This window comes from Mastigoproctus giganteus, chromosome 8 (genome assembly GCF_048544385.1).
Source record: "Mastigoproctus giganteus isolate SK-2022 chromosome 8, ASM4854438v1, whole genome shotgun sequence".
NCBI classification, from domain to species: Eukaryota; Metazoa; Arthropoda; class Arachnida; order Uropygi; family Thelyphonidae; genus Mastigoproctus; species Mastigoproctus giganteus.
The window spans coordinates 102,018,588-102,040,163 of NC_143582.1; the positions used below are offsets into that span (position 1 = coordinate 102,018,588).

General features: G+C 37.6%; 1 protein-coding gene across 5 annotated transcripts in view; it reads right to left on the reverse strand.

The window, feature by feature from the left end:
- Sply (Sphingosine-1-phosphate lyase) overlaps positions 1–21,576 on the reverse strand; it is a 485,520-nt gene that overhangs the window by 258,721 nt on the left and 205,223 nt on the right. For all 5 annotated transcript variants that reach the window (XM_090378845.1, XM_090378847.1, XM_090378846.1 and 2 more), the window contains one exon: positions 5,508–5,615. In XM_090378845.1, the coding sequence (XP_090234971.1) occupies positions 5,508–5,615 (108 nt within the window). The remainder of the gene's footprint in view (positions 1–5,507; positions 5,616–21,576) is intronic.

Sequence of the window (21,576 nt, forward strand, 5' to 3'; positions counted from 1 at the left end):
TGTTGGGCAGATGGGCTGAGAAGTGGCAACTAAAGTTTAACATTGAAAAAAGCAAAGTACTGCATATGGGTAGCAATAACACCAGACAAATGTACCAACTGGTTGGTACAACACTCAGGGTAATGGAGAATGAAGAAGACCTAGGGGTAATTGTGCAGTCAGATATGAAGTTTTCTGAGCAGTGTAGATAGGCTGCCAGAGCAGCTCATGGGGTCTTGTCAATGATATACAGGAATTCAGCTAGCAGGGATAAGGATGTGATTATCCTTTTTTTTTTTTAAGGCAGGCCTCACCTTTAGTACTGCATACAGGTCTGGAGGCCTCATTTTAAGAAGGATGTAGAGTTGCTAGAATGAGTATAGAGATGGGCAACAAGATTGGTGAGGGGAACAAAGGGGGTATTCTTACCAAGAAAGGCTTAAGTTCTGCAAATTGCAGTGTCTGGAGACAAGGCAACAGCAAAGCGATCTGATTGAGATGTTTAAGGTCTTAAATGGTTTGAGTAGGCTCAATGTTAATGGAATTCTTCCTTTTCCTCAGATTATGAACCTGATGGGACATAAACTCATATTGAGGAAAGACAGTTATAGAATAGATATGCAGAAATTTGTCCTAACCATTGGGTAGTTGATTACTGGAACAAATTTCCATCTGTTGTTGTTGAAGTTGATAGTTTATATAAATTCAAGGACGAACTGGAAAAACGTTTGGAGTGAAAGGGTGGGTGAAATGGGAAGTGTGTTTTTTTTTTTTTTTTTGGCTGATGCTGTATAAGCTTGTTTCTTGCATCATATGACTTTGCTAAAGCTAATTCTGGTATGGACTAAATTCTTTAGAAGATGAAATGGAATGTAACAAAGATGCAAGTGGCAGAGACAAGACCTGAGAACTTCAGCCGATCTCAAGTACACATCCAATGATATGTTGAAGCTCAAGCTGATCTGATTATCCAAGAGGAGTTGAATGTTGGCCTCATTAGTGACCTAGCCCCTCCACACTTTAGAGACAGTAGAAACAATTTAAGAAGAACACCAAGGCACCTTACTATCAAGAAAGAAACCAAATTTTGGTGATATTCTTTATAGCAAACAATCTGTTCTGCTACTGCCATGGTATCAATGGAGTTTTAAGGAAATTGTCACAAAACCACATTACATATGAATGGCACCTCTACATTGACTCTACACAGGGAAATTTAAAAGGTGTTTTCTTGCAAAGGGGAACTAAATGCCATCGATTCCTATTGCTCACTCTGTTCATCTTAAGGAGACATAATATAATATGAAGATTCTACTCAAAGCAGTTCAATACACCCCATCAATGGTCTGCAGTGATCTCAGCCATTCTATGTTAATGAGTATGCATGAGTTTGCAAAATACTATTGTTTCCTATGCCTATGGGACAGCTGCCATTCTATTGCAGCCCATTACATCAGATGTGGCACCTCCATAGTCAGGTGGGCAGGAGCAGCAGTGCATAGCACATGCTTCTTGATTAGACTGGGGTTCGAGCCCGTGACCACCAAATATGGAGGATGCGGAAAGGTCAGGGAATGACCACCGCATATCCCCGGAGCAATATGGCCTTAGTTGCTAATGCTCCTAAAAACCAAATAACAAACAAACAAACAAACATCAGATGTGACTGTCTCAAAGAAGCACTTATGAACCAGAAAAGAGTATTATGCAGTATATTCCATTAGAGGATCCAATGAAAACTTTCCTTTCACATTAAGCTTGGCTTAATGAAGAGTTTTGTGAAAGCACTGGGTATGATAAACTCAAGAGGATTTCATTACTTAAGGGAGAAATTTCCAACAATCAGTGCCATGAAAGTGAAAGAAGGCATCTTTTATCAGATCTTAAATCAGAGAAGTTCTGCAGGATGAAAGCTTTGGAAAATGCTTAGTGTATTAGAACTAGAAGCATGGCAGGCTTTCAAATTGATTTCTACCATTATCTTTGGGTAACCTTTAGATCAATGACATACAGTGATGGAGTTCAGAAACTGCTCAATGTGCATATGAGAACAGATGTCATATGTTGCTGAAACTTAATGATGCCTCTGCTGAAAACATTGGCATGATGAGTGTGGGAGAGGGAAAATGACTCCAAGCATAAAGTCATGGGAAATCACTATTAAGGTTTCTGGAATGAACATGTGTTGGCAGACTACAACTGAATCTTGTACTGTGACATCCTGAACAAAGCGTACCAAAGGAAATAATCCACACAAATATTTTAAATTGTACATATATATTTTTTTTATAATAGCGTACTGTATTATTTTAACTATGCATATGAAGTGTTTTTGGTTTAAACTTAAAAGTGCTAAAAATATAATCATGAACACTTTTAACTTGTACTGATATTATTAGCAGTCTTATTATGTAAACTACAGATGCTAGGAAAAAACCAAGAGTATATTTTAAATGAGCAAACAAAACTAGTTTAGATAAGTTGTGTTTACATCTTTGATGGGAGAAAAAAAAAAAAAGAAAAAAAGTTTCATTTTGCTGAAGAGTAATCTACCATTATTAACGTCTCTGAATCTGAGAAGACAGATGCCATAACCGTGCGCTAATATAATTGACTTAGCTTTCTTTGGTGGTGGAGAATGAGTATGCTTCAAATGTTTTGATTTCACTTTTTACTCTGGTTGGTAGTGGTGAAGACATGTTTTATCTAGTTACTAATCAGGCCAAAAAGTTGTTTTGAATCAATGACATTTTCGACTGGGTGTCAAATGAATCAGGTGTGACAGAATGTTATGCACTCATTCAACTGTTCAATTGTTAATTTGGCTTGTTAACGACAGTAAAGACAGTATGCTACTCCTACTGCATTTAGATAAGTTGGGAAAATGGGCTGAGAAGTGGCAACTGAAGTTTAACATTGATAAATGCATAGTACTGCATATGAGTAGCAATAACTGAAGAGAAATGTTCCAACTGTGTGGTACTACACTCAGGGAGATGGAAAGTGAAAAAGACCTGTGGGTAATTGTGCAGTCAAATATGAAGTTCGCTGAGCAGTGCAGACGAGATGCCAGGGCAGTTCATGGAGTCTCGTCAACGATATATAGGAATTTTGCTAGTAGCAATAACTGAAGAGAAATGTTCCAACTGTGTGGTACTACACTCAGGGAGGTGGAAAGTGAAAAATACCTGTGGTTAATTGTGCAGTCAAATATGAAGTTCGCTGAGCAGTGCAGACGAGATGCCAGGGCAGGTCATGGAGTCTCGTCAACGATATATAGGAATTTTGCAGGGACAGGGAGGTGATTATCCCGTTATACAAGGCAATGGTCAAGCCACACCTAGAATACTGTGTACAGGTCTGGAGGCCTCATTTTAGGAAGGATGTAGAGTTGCCAGAACGAGTACAAAGAAGGGCAACAAGATTGGTGAGGGGAACAAAGGGGTGCTCTTACCAAGAAAGGCTTAAGTTCTGCAAATTGCAGCACCTGGAGAGTAGGCACCTGCGAGGTGATCTGATTGAGGTGTATGAGGCCTTGAATGGGTTGAGCAAGCTGAATGCTGATGGGATTCTTCCTCTTGCTCAGACTAAGAACCTGAGGGGGCATAGTTTCAAATTGAGGAAAGATAGTTGTAGAATAGAAGTGCGGAAATTTGCCTTTAGCCAGTAGGTAGTTGATTTAGCTTCCACACCAAAAGATGGAACAGGCTTCCATCTTTTGTCTAAATAAATTTAAGGCTGAGCTGGACAGGCATTTAGAACAAATGGAGGGTTTTTTTTGCTGATGCTGCATAAGCTTGCTTTTTTGCATCGTATGCCTCTACTAATGCTAATGCGGATTAGTACTCTTATTAAAAGTGAAATACAGATATCTTGCCAAGTTCATACTGCAACACAGCTTGCTAAGCCAGCTGCATTACAATATGAATTGCAATACTTTAATAGTGGCAGTTTAATTTTACTCTGCACATGAAGAGCAACAATAAAACTAATTACAGTCGGTCCTCGTATAACACGTGTTTGCATTACACGAATCCGATCATACACGATTTATAAATAGGGGAACGTTATCTTATAACACGAACCGAATTCGCTTATACACGATTCGCCTTTGTGTTTACAAGAAATGGCAGTCGGATGCGGAATCACCCCAACTGAACGCAACACGATAGGAACGAAGAAGATTCTGAAAATGTATTTATGTGTTTTATATCAGTGAAGGGGAAACACATTTCACCATAATAACGTAAAAACCAACACAATTCCAGCTATCGATATAATCACAAATGCAATTAGATGGAGTTTACTACCAGTTTATAACAGATTCCACTAGCAGAAACTCAACTGGAAATTGTTTTTATTGTTTTATGGTAGTAACCCCCAGAAATGTGCTTTAGTAAAATGTGAGGTGTTAATTAATAGTGTATCTCGGTCTTTACGGTGTTATTCATTCAGTTGCTACACGCGCGCAGCTTTGTTTATGTGTATCAAGCGTGCCACCTCGTTTGTAATTGTGCTTTATTCCCTAAAAATTAGTAAAATACTTAAAAGGTGTGAAAAGGAAGCGTCCTGGCTAAGACACTGCAGATTCAGAGAGAAAAAAAAAAAGCAATATCCATAAACAGAGGCGGACTGGGTCAAAAATTCTTACCCGGGAAAATTTATAGTGGCCTCATACTACGGTTTATGGCCAAAATCACACCGGCCTCCGGCCCACCGTAAGGCTTATGGCCAGTCCGCTTCTGTCGATAGAGAAAAAATATGAAATTGTGAAACGCTTTGAGCGAAATGAAAGACCATGTGATATTGCACGTGCTACAGACCTAAATGAGGCAACGCGGAGAATTACAAAGAATGCAGAGAAAATAAAAAGAACTTTCATAGCAGGAACAACTCAAAGTGTAATTAAAATCCATTAGATTAAGACACAAAGAATTGGAAGAGATGGAACGGCTGTCATCTCTTTGGATAGAAAATCAAACAAAAAGCAAGTTTGCTTACGATAGAAGCAAAAGCATTAGCAATATTTTATTACGACTTACGTATTATAAAATACGTAAGTATTTTATTACGACTATTTTATTTAATATAATAAATTTTTTACGAATAAAATACGTATTTTATTCGTAATAAATACTTTTTTAGTATTAAAAAATACTAAAAATACTTTATTATAATATAATATTATTTTTATTACGTATTTTAATCGTTATAAAATACGTAAGCATTTTATAACGATTAAAATTACCCGATTATTTATTGTGTTTGGTAATGTTTTGGTTCCAAATGTGTGTTCAATCTTGGGTGGTCGGCACCTAACCCTACTTTTCCCATAGGGCCTGTTGTTTATATTGCACGATTTTGAATTGCACGAGGGTTTCTAGGAACGCAACTATCGTGCTATACGAGGACAGACTGTACTTAGTGCACACCTTTTTTTTATTCAGTTATTTTCAAATATATTTAGTAGATATTTTAGTCAAATGTTATCAAGTATAAACAGAAAATAATGATAATAAACTACATACCATGCAAGTGTTCTTAGTGATAAACTTCCTCATTTTTCTAACATCTACTCCGAATGTTGTGGGATCAACAGGAACATGTTTTATTTTAATATTCAGCAAATGGCCGGCCTACAAAATAATTATTACTAGCATAAACAAAGAATTTAATAAATATTTCTACATTCCCATAAATGGTTTACTGTGCAACCTAAAAGAATATTACTCATATTCATTTTGGTATTATAAAATTATAATAAACACTAACTAGAAAATACAAAAATATGCAAGTTCTTACAACAGTTATTGCAATAAATGCCCATAAATTAACAACTGAACATTAATAAAGTATTACACAATATTAAAATTAATTCTCAATATATGTTTGTCCATGATTTTACCCTTAACCGCCATAATATTAAATAAAGCATTGATACTTGAAGCTACTATCTTTTTTTTTTTTTTTTATAGTTATTATGGTGTCTAAACTTGGGTATCTAGCCAGGTATTAAGAAAATTAAAATATTTTTCCTAGGATTTTTTTTTTGTGGGATGCTCTCCACATGTCACAAGGTTTAATTCATAAAAAAAAATATTGCTTCTGGCCATGAGAAAACTGCACATCTCACAAGAGGGCTACACAACCCCAGGGCTGACGTTTTGGCGAGTATGGGTTTCGCGAACCCAGGGTACCGAGCTGGATATCATCATTCTTCTCTTTCTTGCTGGCTCTCTCTCTCTCTCTCTCTCTCTCTCTCTCTCTCTCTCTCTCTCTCTCTCTCTCTCTCTGGGTAATGTGAGAATATTTTTTTTTTTGGCTGGTACAGCATAAGCCTCAGGCTTCCTTGCACCATATGGCTAATAATAATAATAATAATAAAAAAAAGAGCAGCTTTTTCCTCTTTCTATATATACGGGTGGATTATAAGTTTGGATAAGGAATTCAGTAAGTTAATTTTTGATTTTGCTTAGTTTATTTAATGTATTGTAAATTTAACTTTTATAATACAGGTAGTTCTCAACTTTGAGTGAATTCGTTTCTAGTGCACGCTCGTAAAGCGAAAACTTGTAAAGCAGGAATTAAATTCCATAGACAATGTTAAAAATAGGGGTTATGTTCTCAACAACGAAAGTAGTTAGCTAATTAGTTTATGTGTAAACAATGATTGATTTATCCAAAGAAATTAAAACATAGCCCGTAAAATCAAGCAAATTATAATAATAAAGACATATTTATGACTTACAAATTTTAAAGAATGTTTATTCTTCATTATCGACTGACTAAATGCACACTCGTTCGTTGATCACTTATTATTGGCTTGGCACTCGTTGGTTTGTTGCACAAGGAGTTGTCTTCTTCAGAAATGCTTCAAGAGACATTTGTTTCCAAGATAATCTTCTATTTTCTTTTCAATAGATGCATAAGCATTTTTTTAATGGAATGTACAAATTGTAACTAACACGATTTGTGCGGAGTAACAAGTTTACGAAGCTTAAAAAAAAAAAAAGGAATGAAGAGAAGATTCTGAAAATTTGTTTTTTTATACAATTGAAGATTTCAGTAAAGGGGAAACACATTTCACCATAATAACGCAAAAAGCCACACAATTCCAGCTATCGGTATTTTTGCAAATGCAATAACATCGAGTTTACTAGCTGTGTATAATTGCTTGAGTAACAGAAAAGCCCAATAAACCGGAAAGTGCAAATTGTTTTATGGTAGTGACCTCCAGAAATGTGCTTTAGAAAAATGTCACAAAGGGATTCAAAATTGGTTCTTATAACAGAACATATGATAACGATGAAAGCATAGTGCATTTTAGTGATTTGAATTGGTAACCAATACAATCTGCACTATAAAAACGACCTTTTAGAGAGTTATACAGCGAAACTTTCAACTTCTGAGGTTTGGAACGAATTACCAATAAACAATGTTGGGTTCACATTACAATATTTTCATGATACGATGGTGTATCTGGAACTGATTAATATCGTAAAGCTGGGTACACTGTATTGTATAGCTACGCGCGTGGTTTCAAATGCAGTATTTATGGATGTTTAACATTCATTTTTTGCAATTAATGTTAATATTTCGATTTTGTTGATACTTGATACTTTGAAAAAAAAAAAAAAACCTCATAAACCCGGGAACTCGTAAAGCAAGAACTGCCTGTATTATAAATTTAACTCTTATAATATTATAAATTTAATTTTTACAATTTTTGATGATATTTTTAACATTTTTAAAAATTATTTTTACATTGTATTATTCTTAAATTTAATTCTAACCTTGAGTAAAGTTAATTCTGGTTAAGTGATCTTTTAGGTTTACTGCAAGTAATTCATAAATTTTTGAGAACTGATAACTTTTGTAAAAAAAATTTTAAAATTTAATTACTGTAATAAAATTTTATTACAGTAATTAAATAAAAGAAATACCATTTTTTTAAATTAATTACTGTAATATTTAGTAAATCTCATTCTTATCTTAACAATGGTCGTTAGAAGACCCACACTGAATACTTCTTCTAAGGATATCATGACTAAGAGGAAATGGTTGTAGGTAGACTGACCATATGTCCTGTTTTCGATGGAACAGTGCCGTTTCTTTTGCTATGTCCCAGCTGCACCATTGGTTTTAGTAAAAAAAAAAACATATTTGCCCATTTAAAAAAAACAAAAAACAAAAACACTTCAAATTGGCACAACATAACCTATAATCGCGATTATATCACAGGATGGCTGCCACTGTAGGTAGTAGTCATTTGTGTAACCACAGGTTACACACACACTTGAAAGTTTTAATTTTTAGTTTTAATTGTGAAAGCATACACACACTTGAAAGTTTTAATTTTATAATTTTAACATGTCAAAAAGGAGAAATTGCACATTTAACAAAGACCCTCAAAAAAGAATTCAAATTTATTAAACTGGACAATTTGTATGGTGATAAAGCAAAACTAGTTTATCAACATAAGTTTTCTGTTGCTCTTGGAGTAGGATTGACATTATGTAGATGGGAACAAAAGGATGCTGAGAAGATTGAATTCAGTTTAAAGCATCAGTTCGTTCATTGTAAGATGTGATGATGGAGAAAGTGATAAAATCGCAGCATGCGAAGCTCTTGATGCCTATCATACAGTGCATCACAATCAGTTTGTAGAAATGACTGCTTGTCAAAATTTATAAAAAAAGGTTTATCAACCAAAATTTTCTTCAGCACATACAAAATCAGAAGCAATAATGGATTTGAATGACACACCAAAAAAAAAAAAAGGCATGAAACTGTTTCTGATTTTTGTGTGGTACTTTTTGCCAAACTGTGGTGTTAAAGTTAAAATTATAGATTTTACTTCTTTACTTGCTGAAACATCCGAACTACAAAGTATTGTGTTGAAGAAAATACTAGATAAATTCTTCTTACAAAACAAAATCACTGCTCTGTGTGCCAATAATACCAACACAAATTTTGGAGGTTGTAAAAGGGTTGGTAAAAATAATGCATGGAGAAAAATTGAAAATGAATTAGAGCGAGAGATGGTATTGGTTGCGGTGCATATTCACGATTGTCTCCAGTGTGCTGTCGACTGTCTATCAATCGATATTGATTGTTTTGCAGTTAAAATATACAAATACTTTTTATAAACACAGTCAGAGTCAAAGAGCTTAAAAATATTTGTGAATTTGCAGGAGACAATTAAGCAAAATTATTAGAACATGGAAGTACAAGATTTTTGTCATTAGGCCCATCAGTTGACAGAATTTGAAGCATGTTTGACTGACTTATTTTCTTTCTCAAGAGAAATGTCCTGTTAATTTTTTTCAACACATTTGAAGATCCCTGTTTGAAATTATGTTAATTGCAAGAGATCAAGTCTCAACATTCCAAACAAATATTACAGCTACAGAAATAGCTATGAATATTGAAAATCATACAAACATTAGAAGCCAGAAAAAAAAGAAACTTTTTATAACAGAGGTTAAAAAAAAAATTAAAAATGTTAATGTCATTTAAAATTTTTAGGTGAAATTAGTGAGGTCAATTTTTTGGAAGAAGTTCAGAATTTTTATGAAACCAGCTTAGAATATGTAAACAAGTGGAAATGTGGCTTAGAAATACTGAAAAATTTAAATGGGTATTAATAAGAAAGTGGTAGCAACCTTATACACTGTGCTGCCACTTTATTGGGTATACCTACCTAGTAGTGTGTTGAGCTTCCTTTAGCCTTCAAACAGCCTGTTTGATCCATGCCCAGAATTCGTCTAGGCATGGATCGAACCAGATGCTGAAAACATTGTGCAGGAATGGAGTACCACACAAACATGAGTGTGTCACACAAGTTCCTTGAGATTCGACGGAGGTGTAGGCCTGCAGTGAACCGCCCTTTCCAGCTCATACCAAAGATGTTTAAGAGGATTGAGATCCAGGGACTGAGTGGGCCACTGCAGCAAAGAAAAGTCATTGTCATGTTCCTGTAACCATTCCATAGTGATTTGGGATTTGTGCACCGGTGCATTATCCTGCTGGAAGTAACCATCTGACTGAGGATAAACTGTCAACATGAACGGATGCATTTTGTCAGCAACGATGTGGCATTCAGACGTGAATCTATGGGTAACAATGGACCCAACTGGGCCAAGAAAACATTCCTCACACCATAACTGCCCCCACCACCTTGCTATTATTATTACTTTTTTTTTAGGAGCATTAGCAACTAAGGCCATATTGCTTCGGGATATGCGGTGGTCATTCCCTGACCTTTCCGCATCCTCCGTATTTGGTGGTGACGGGCTCGAACCCCGGTCTAATCAAGAAGCGTGTGCTATGCACTGCTGCTCCTTCCCACCTGGCTACAGAGGCGCCTCCACCACCTTGCACAGTAGTCGTCAGACATGACAGGTCCATGGATTCATGTTGTTTTCGCCAAATTCTGAGCCTTCCATCAACATGATGCACCAGGAACTTTGACTCGTTAGACCAAGCAACTGTTTTCCAATCCTCAATAGTCCAGTGATGGTGTTGCTGTGCCCACAGGAAGCGTGCTCTCATTGATAACAAATGTACGCGATATGTCCTTCGGCTGTTGTAGCCCATTCGCGACAAAGTGTGACTAGTGATCCGTTGCGTTATTTTGTTCTGCGCACGAAGGTTGTATTCTGACGTGGTGTGCGACATTGTGGCCCATCTGTTTGCTTGCACAATTCTAGCCATCCTCCTCTGACCTCTCATCAACAAGCGATTTTCTTCCACTGGAGTGCCGTTGAGAGGATGTTTTCTGTTCGTTGCACCATTCTCGATACACCCCTTGAAACTGTAGTGCGTGAAAAATTCAGGAGAACTGCCATTTCAGAGATGCTTTGTCCAGCATTCTTGCACCTACTACCATGCCATGTTCTAAGTCCATTAGATCACTCCTTTTCCCCATTCTTGCTACGGTTTGTACACTTAACTGATACTAGAAAGGTTCTGCTGCATTTATATCCACAACTGTGGTCATGTGACTAGCAACGTTGTGGGACAAACCATTTGTGTGCACAGCAGGGGGTGTACCTAATAAAGTGGCAGCACAGTGTACATGTGATGCAAGAAAGCAAGCACATGTAGCATCAGCCAAAAAAAAAAAAAACCCAATTTCACACATGCATTCCTCCTAGAAGTTTGTCCTGTTCCTCCTGAATTTATTTAAGCTATCAACTTCCACAACAACAGATGGAAGTTTGTTCCAGCAATTAACCACCAAAATTTGTTATGCAAAATATGTTCTCTGAAAAATATTATTGGTATCAACTTGATGATGTGCAGTCCCCCTCCACGTCAACCTAAAAACATTTTGTTGAATATTTTTTTTCTGCTTTTTCTGAACATTTCTTCTCACCATCCCGTTTTGGCCTCAAGGAATTATGGTCAGTCTAATTATAGGCAATTCCCATATAAATCAAGTTCACTGCTTGCATAGTGGTACGTATTCAAATTACACTGTGGCGCCTGTGTACAAAGGGATCTAGTTGATAACTGACACAAATGTGGTTCTTTTCTTCATTCCGAATGTAAGGCGTGTATAAGTCTCGAATTAAAATTTGTCGCATTGTGAGAAAGAAATCACCAAAAAAAATAGATACTTTATACAGGTGACCCCCGCTTAACGCTGATAATTCGTTCCGTAAAAACAGAGCGCTACATGAATCTGCGCTAAGCGAGCGCTGCATTCACGTAGCGCTCTGTAATATATGTATTTGTGAGTTGCGGTCGGTGCCATAGAATATTTCCTAGTCAATAACAAACGGTAGTGAAAAGATGCACAAATATCGGTCAAAATATTTAATATTCAAATATTTGTACATATAAAATATTCTGCATTACATACCTATATAGTTATGTGGTAACTACTTACGTATCAAAATTAAACTTAAAATTCCAATTAAAATCATGAATTTAATTGATTTAATTTAATTAATGAATTTAATCATGAAAAACGTGTTGATTTTGGGTTGAACTTTGGCCCTCTTCCAAATAAACTAAAAGGGGTATTAATTTTAAATCCCCTGCAGCGTTACCACACTACAATAAAGTCAACTGATCCTTCGCCGCTTTGAAACCTGGCATGCTTTTTTCTTCTTTCAATACAAAACTTCTTTTAGGCATTCATTTCCACAAAAGTCCTGCTTCATCTATGTTAAAAACTTGTTGAGAAGTATAACACATAATATCCCTCTTCAATAATTTTAGCAAGTTCTTTTTTGAAAGTTTCGGCTCCTTCTGCACTTGCGGCTTCTCTCTGGATTTTAAATCTGTTCAACCAGCCCTTACTAGTTTTAAATGGTTCCACATTTTTTTTTTTTAGGTGAGTTTTCTTCAGATCATATTGGCTAATCTCTCTTTTTTTTTTAATAATATTTAACTTAACTGAATTCTGCATTGGATATTATCTTCAATAAAATTAGTTAAAGTCTTTCCATTTCAATCCTAATAGCCAGTCCTAGTCCTAGTTGCTTGCAGTGGAATAGCTATCTTTCCCGCTGCTAAAATTAATTCTTTATTTTTTTTTTTATAATTGTTCTTACAGTTAAAGTTGCAAGTCCTAAATTATGGCACACGTCCACTTGTCTTTGACCGGAATCGATTCGCTTCAAAACGTCTAATTTAATTTTCAAATTCAGTCTTTTTCTTACATTTATAGTCTTCGTACTGCACCCAGACATTGTTGCTTTTTCATTCTTATCAGCCATTATTAACTCTTCGAAAATGTAACTGCATTGGTTGCATTAATTATGATACAATGTTCAAGTAAACTGTCCGTTACGTACGATGTCTAATACGGTACTGAGTGATGACTAGACTTCGGATAAATGCATATAACGCAAATATTATAAGCAACATACTTGGTCGTTTTTTAAAATGTTGATCTCGGAACTGCGTAACAAGTCACTGCACTGCAATTAAATTAGCGTGCAAGAAAATTTCACTGAGTGTGGGAAAATTTCTCAAGTCGGCCGTGGGAAACATTTTAATTCTGTTTTGCTATTCATTTACAAGGTATCAACTCCATCAAATGAAACGATTTCGTTAAATATGCCAAAAATGCAATCTGTAAAAGAGCATTATAGTGATCTGTGACAGCGTTATAGTCAGATACGGGTTATAATATAAGAACACCGTTATAGCGAATCAGTGTAAAGCGAACCGCGTTATAACGGGGGCCTGCTGTATAGAGAAAAATAAAACTGGGAACTCAACAGGGACTAAGTATCTACTTATTTGCCAAATGATACACTACCCCTTCTCCCGATTTGGCCAAAGAACAGAATAGTAAAGTTCACACTGCTTTAATTCAAAGGATTTAGTTTTAGTATTAGCAATGGCCACATGGTGCATGGAAGCCTATGGCTTATCCTGCACCTGCCAAAAAATAAAATAAAATAAATAATAATAAGAAGAAAATTTTAAAAAATAAATAATTAATAAAAGAAAAGGAAATTAACAACTTATGCATTTCCCTCCTCCTGTAGGTAATTATCAGCTGACCTTTGAATTTCCCAAAACTGTCAGCCTCTACCACCCAAGTAGGTAACTTATTCCAGTAATTTATAACTCGCTGGTTAAAATAGAACTTCCTGCAATTCAGTCTAAAAATTCACCATAATTTGAATTTATAGCCCCTAATTCTAAAATAATTTATAACTGAGAAAATTTCGTCCTCATTCATTTTACTCATGCCTCTCAAGGGCCTTAAACACCTTAATCAAGTCTCCTCTAAGATGCCTAGTTTCCAAGCTCTGTAAATCACATATTCGAAGGTTTTCCTTATATGGATGCCCTTTTGCCGAACTCACCAGGAGAGTGACCCATCTTTGGACCCTTTCAAGAAGCTCGATGTCTTTCTTTAGGTGCAGTCTCCATACTTGAACACAGTATTCCAAATGTAGTCTAACAATAGACTTATATAATGGGATTATGATTTCCTTATCTCTACTAGAAAATATTTGATAAATCATTAATAGGACACCGTGGGCCTTCCATGCAACCTGTCTACAATGCTCGGAGAAATTAATTTTTGCCCATATCATAACTCCCAAGTCCCTTTCTTCCACTACTGACTTTAGTTCAATTCCATCAAGTGTATAAGTTATTTTGGGGTTGCTGTTCCCCATGTGAAATTCATTACACTTTACTGTATTAAAGCATTGCTGCCATTTTTCTGACCATCCCTGAAGTCGATCCAGGTCACCTTGAAGAAGCCTTGCTTGGCGGTGATCATTAACTATTCTACCAATCTTTACTTTACATCATCTGCAAATTTTGATATTTCACCCTTCTATCCCTTCATCAATGTCATTTAAGAAAATCAAAAACAACAATGGTCCTTGGGGAACACAGCTTCTTACATTAACCCAATTCGAGGAATAACCATTTATCACAACCGTCTGCCTCCTACCCTGAAGCCATCCTGCTATCGATCTAAGGAGTTTCCCTGTGATTCCAACCTGTTCCAGCTTATAAAGTAACCACTCATGTGGGACTGAGTAAAATGCTTTGCTGAAATCCAAATAAGCAATGTTGAAGTTATTCTCTAAATCACTTTGTAGCTGTTATAGGCTTCAGTATTTTTTATTGCTCTGTAAGTTTTCCATGCAGTATTTTTCTGCTGAAGTAATCTGGCAACTTCATTATTCATTCTACTAAATTAATTAAACTTATTAATTTTCATTGTTAATCAATTATATTTAAACAGAAATCATGCCCCAGACTAGAGCAGCTAATCAATGGGCACAAAGTAGAGGGATGATTCTCCAATGCGTCGCAGTCTAAAAAAATGTGTAACTTGTGAAATGTTTGCAGACTTTCTGGAAGGGGACATGATCTAGCCAAGGAGGATGTCTTTGTGTGTGCTAGGTGTAGAGATTGTCAAGAAATTAGGTGCCAACTAAGGGTTTGAAACTGCCCTTGAAGGTAATAAAGTGGGGGACCCAACAAGCTCTGTTGCCTAACTGAATGCCGGAGTTCAGTTTTGTGCATCAGGCAACACAGTGGTAATCTCCAAGACAGAATATGCTGGTCCCACAAGAGCTAGTTATTGTTGGTCTCCCTGACTATTGTCAGGGAGCTGGGGAATATATTATGTAAAAAGGATAGGTGGAATAGGATCAGGGTATGTCTGCCAAGGGCAAAAGTTGATGATGTTATAGAGCAGATATCATCTTTTAAGGGCACGAAGGATGAACAGTGTTGTACATGTTGGCACAAATGACATTAAGAGTGGGAGATCTGCAGATTTACTTAACAAGTTCAGGTCAACGTTGAAAAAAAATAGTTGAGTGTTAAGTGTTAAATTTTAAAGTGTCTGCAATTCTGTACAGACACAATAGGAGGGAGTATATTACCCCAGGGGCTCACATCTGGTCTGGGCTTGGCACACCCAGGGTCCTGAGCTGGATATCATCATGCTTCTCTTTCTTGGTGATTCACCTCTCTCTCTCTCTCTCTCTCTCTCTCTCTGGGTAACTTGGAAATTTTTTTTTGGCTAGTGCAGTATAGGCCTCAGGCTTCTTTGTACTGTATAATAGCTAATAAGAACCTTGTCAATCAGTTCGGCCCTGGAGCGATAGTGCAAGGCTCATGGGTTAGAAATTTTCTCAACGTGATCTGTGCTTGTTAAAAGGAGAGTTTTTTTACTCTTAAATAAAAAGGGGCAAGAATATTTGCTGATGCTATCGAGGCAATGTTAGGTGAGTTGGAAAACTGCTAGCTTGGGGAGATTCACAGACTAAAAGATCTGAAGTAGCCGTAGGCACGGGTGAAAGTGATTCTTGCATGGCTTCTATTAGAATGAGCAGCAGCCTAGAAAGCAAGGTGCTGGGGATTTCAGGAATTGGTGGGAGTCTTCATGGAACAAGTAAATACATGGGTTGTGTCAGGGTAACTAAGAGTAACAACAAGTGCATGTACACCAATGCTAGGAGTACAGTAAATAAATTTGATGAATTTGAAGTGCCGGTCAAGACATCAAAGGTGGATATTGTTGGGATATCAGAGACATGGTTACACACAGATATAAGCAGTGCAAAATTGGAATATGGGAAGTACAATGTGTACAGAATGGATAGACAGGATAGGAAGGGAGGAGGGGTTATGCTGTTAACTTAAGAAACACATGAAATCTTACCACTGGGAAAGCAAAAATGAGAGTAGGAGTTGGTTGGTTGTTTGGGTTTTAAATCAGCAACTAGAGCTATAATGCGTCAAAACCACATCCCATACAAGATAACAGTAAAAAACTGTAGTGCTTAGGTCACTATGTCAATATGTATAAAAATATAAATATGTACGAGGTAAACTAATATAACGATTTATTTAAATACAAGAGAAAAAGTTTATTGATTTTAAAAATCTAAAAACAGCTGACACATTGTCATTATACACTCTTATACATATTGTCTTATACACTCAGTCAGATTTTATCTGACTGAGTGTGGTAATTTTTTGGTATTTGTGGATCCTTACCTGGTTTCGGAAAGGCAATGACGGTTGCCAAAAAAACAGTTCACGCAAAGTGCTCTTCAGCATAGATTCTATTATAGAGGCAGATCAAGAGATCCACGGATTCTGATGAAACATGTTTAGTGATCTCATAATGGACATTATGTGGCCCAACAGCACTTGCCTTGGATAAGAAGAGCACCGCTTTCAGCTCCCATTATGTTAAAGGCCGATTGTATTCTTCACTGCCATTTGAAGACAGCTTCAGTTTCTGTTTTTGTGATCTTTGTTTGAGAGCCAGGAACTCTGGGGGATACGATACTTCTGAAGACACTTTAGCAAATGTCTCCCCAAGAGTGTTTAAGATTGCAGTTAGGCCTGCAACTGTATATCCATTATATTCAAGGATCGATGAAGTGTGTGATGTGTATTTGCCCTTCATTTTCCGATCTTTGTCCCAGATGGCTTTGGTTTTTTTGTTTTATTATTTGGTTTTTAGGAGCATTAACAACTAAGGATGTATTGCTACGGGGATATGTGGTGGTCATTCCCTGATTTTTTGCATCCTCCGTATTTGGTGGTCATGGGCTCGAACCCCGAGTCTAATCAAGAAGCGTGTGCTTCGCACTGCTGCTCCTTCCCACCTGGATGGCTTTCGGATTGGCAGACTGTGTGAGGGAAGATGCATATCGGAACCAAGATTCCTTTTGGTTCTAACCGCCTGATGTAACATGCTTTGGCATGGGCATGTTTGAAGGCTATTAAATTATCTCTGGTGGAGTACCGATGGAATATTTACCCCACTTTGTTTTGAGCTTTACGAGCTGCTGCTGTGCATTATTCATTCCTCCATGGTTTTGGAAAACGTGGAAACTGGGTCGATATCCTTGGGACTGGAACTGCTGCTGCTTGGACGATACTTTCTGTTATGTGTTTTACTGCCTCGTTAATTGGCTCCTGCCTGACTGTGGTGGTAAACGTGGCCAAATGTCTAAAGGCATCCAAATCTGCGTGATAGATCTTCCACCGTGGTATCCTAGACTGATGGCACTGTTTCCCATTGAAAATTTATAAAGGTTTTCTTCCACTTCCCATGTACACACCGACAGGAGAGAAGAAGAGCAGATGGAAAGATCAATGGCAGTAAACGTACGGGTAGCCATGTGGAGAAAGGTATCAGATCGTACATTTAGAAGGGCCAGATCATTATTTTCAAGCAATCGCTTGATAATCTGACCTTCTATTGATGTCAGAACTACCCTATAGAACATTATGTCCATTGAAACTCACTAATAATAGAAAAGGGGGTAGCAGTTGCTTAATGAGATCATCTAGGTCTGCCTGGGGAATGTCATTCCCAGGTGGCAAATAGATGGAACAAACTGTTAAGAGGAACCCTACTGTAAGACAAACTGCTACAGCCTCTAGGTTAGTGGTAAGTCATAGCTTGGAAGGGGGTGTGGTTACCCACAAGGATGGCAACTCCCCTGTGGGCGGGTCCATCCCCAGCTCTATCTTTGCAAATAACTGAACAGTTTACACAAGTAACGATCCTCATTTGCCTTAAAATATGTCTCTTGTAAGCAAAAGCAAGTTGGCTCATGCTTACTCAGAATAGCATTGATGTCACTATTTCTATGGAATACACGACAATTCCATTGTAGAAATTTAAATGTACCCATTATTTAGATTTATTGGGTCCATCTGGTGGCTTTCAGAAGGGTTGACGGCTTTGTTTTCTCAGTCCTGGATTTCTCTTTCTTTGGAAAGACTGTGCATTGGCTCATATCCATTTCTTCTTCTTCTTCTTCTGCAAAGAGTTCCAGAACTGATTCATCTTGTACCTCCTTATCTTCCACATCCATTGTTTCTTGGATTATAGGTGGCTGTTCCAATTTCTTTGGAGTTTCTTTAGCACTGTGTTTTGGAAGTGCAAGAGCATTAGGAAGTATGGATATATGAGTGGTAGCTGACTGTGATTTTTGGGTGGACTTTTGGGAACTTAATAAATAGCGTGCAATAGGAGTAAATGATTATCTTGGTGGAATTGTTATATTAGTCTGGGTCCCGATGGTACTCTTCCCAGAAACTATCTGGGCATATGAGGGCTTGGTGCTATTTACTGGTTGGATGAGTTTTCTGGCTTCCTGATAGGATATGTTCAGCTGTTTTTATTTTTTGAATTTCTTCCACTGCAGGCATGCTCGAGAGTATGCAGGGTGCTTTCCTTGGCAGTTAGTACAATTTGGATTATAAGCTAACATTCCTTGCTCTTGTGATCTTTAGCACCACATTCCGAACCCACTGAGGTGGAGTCCTGAGGGACTCCACCTCAGTGGGTTCGGAATGTAGATCCTCACTGGGCAGTTTAAGTAGCCTGCATTTATGGAAGTTGGAGGTTGTGGGATGTTGAATGTTAGGATGAGAATTTGGATAGGGACAAGATTCCCATCCTTCCATATCAATATTTTCTTGACAGCTGTCACTCCTTGGTCTCTCAATTCAGAGCAGATCACTTCTTCAGAGACATGAAGAAGATCCCACTCTGATATGACACCAGTTGAAGAATTGAGTTACGAGGGGTATTCCCCTATTGATGTGGTTTTCAGAAGTTGTTGTGCATGTTTTAGTCTGGCAGCTGTTTGTTTTGTTTGTTATTTGGTTTTTAGGAGCATTAGCAACTAAGGCCATATTGCTCCGCGTCTGGCAGCCTCACCAACTAAAATGGATCCAGAACATAACCTTTGGATGGATTTTGCAGATTCTGCCAACCCTTCTAATTCTTTCAGGATAAAGAAGGGTGACATTTTCCCAAGTGACTGTGCTCTGGTGGAATGGAGAATGAAGAAAAGTCGTGTCACTGATGGTGGTCTATCCTCAGTTCTGGGTCTTTTTGAGTTGGTATTATCGGTCTCACAGTATCGGTTAGGTAGGGGCCTTGTTGGGGGCACCAGAAGAAAAAGAGGGATTTAAATTAATCATGCAGGTAAGATAAAAATTTCAGATGCCCTAAATACCTCATCCACAACAGAGCCCCACAAGGGCACGCCCAATCGTGAACTAGCAGGTACTGTGTACACAAATAGGATGCCAAGTTTGCTCAGAAGCATCATACCCATGTTTCCAATATGCCTTGATCCCGTCCCAGAACCAAATGGAGGGAGACTTATTGGAGCGCAGTTGACCCCAGCAATAAGAACCTTCCACTGATTCACCCCAATCAGGCCGGTTCGGGACCTCCTGTCTTGTGAAAGCAGGGGCTGAAGTGGTGTATTAAGGCTGAACCCCTCAACCACTAGGATCCCCCTTTCTGAGTTTCCATGGGTCATGGCGCATGGCTGCACACGCCAGAATCCAATGATGTAACCCTGGAACCAAGGTATGGGTGTTAGATTCCAGTTATGCTATTCTGGAAGGTCAGCAGGATCACTGGAGGGTCCCCTCACCATGTACAAGTGCCCATGTTGAGGGGGAGAGTAGGAGTGTGTTATAGGCCAAATGACTCTGATGAGTACAATGAATAATTGTACAGAGAAATAGTAAATGGGCCAGTAAATCAGAATATCTTATAACTAGGGATTTTTACTTCTCAGATATTGATTGGTCACTCTTACACTTGAAAGACTTTTGTGGATTTACTGAATGATTGTTTTCTACAGCAGCATGTTGGAGAGGCAACCAGAGGGAGTAATACCCTTGATCTGATTATCGGCAATGATTATTTATGCATTAAGAATTTGCAGATAAAACAAACACTAGGTGGCAGTGATCACAGTGTACTGATGTGGGATTTACTTTACTTGGGTTGTAATTATCATCGGGGGTAAAGAGAAGGGATTTTGCTTTTGTAAAGGTAACTACAGTGGTCTCAGACAGTTTTTCAATTCTATATATAACATAACTAATAATGTTATCAACAGTAAATTCTAAATGGGAAGTATTCAAGGAATTAATCTTTAAAGCTACTAGGCTTTTCATACCAACTAAGAAATACTGTTCAAGGATTAGGCCTAAATGGATGTCAGATGATCTAATGAGACTCGTGGCAGAGAAGAAAAATGCATGGGATGTATATAAATTATCAGGTGACACCTATGGTAGATACAAGTTAATCTGTAATCAAGTCAGAAAGTCAGTTAGGCAAGAAAATGCTTGGCAAAGGTTGCAAAGAAAAACAGCAAAGACATCTTTACTTATAATAAACTCTAGAAGAAAGGGGATGAATCAAGTTGGTCCACTCGATATCAATAGTTCCAGTGTTCATAGTCCTGCTCAGATAGCTGACAAACTGAATGAATATTTTGCATCTACATTCACACATCAGGAATTCTGTAGGGAAGAGGAGGACAGAAACTTATTAAACTCTAACAGGGAGCTTAATGATTTTGTAATAACGGAGAACAAAGTGGAGGAGAAATTGCTGAAGTTAAGCATAAGTAAGGCATCTGGGGGTGGATGTGATCTATCCAGTTATATTAAGTGAGGCAGCAAAGGGTCAGCAAGCCTTTAGCCTTAATTATGAAAGCATTCTTGGAATCAGGGGAGGTCTCCACAGACTGGAGATGTGTAAATGTATCCCCAATTTACAAAGGGGGATCAAAGGGTGACACGAGTAATTACAGACCTTTTAGTTTAACTTTTGTTCCACGGAAACGAATGGAGTCACTGGTTAAAGAAACCTGGAATGGCCAGGATCATCTAGACAAGCTTGCAGTAATACAGACACTGCATCGGTTTGTTAAGGGGAAGTCTTGCTGGATACTATATTGTGGAAGTCTGATTGGATACTATATTGTGGTCACAAAGGAACTGAATGCAAAAAATAATTTTGATATCATATACTTGGATTTCTGGAAAGCTTTTGATACTGTTGCACATGGAAGACTGCTATACAAATCTGAGCAGTATGGCATTAAGGACAAGTTGCTACATTGGATGAAATGGGTGGTTGAGTGGGAGAAGACAGAGCGTGGTAATCAAGGGATATTGCTCTTTGTGGACTACTGTTATTAGTAGAGTCCGGCAGGGTTCTGTGTTAGGACCGTTGCTATTTTCTATATTAATGATACTGATGAAGACATATCGTGCTTAATGTCCAAGTTTGTAGATGAGATAAAG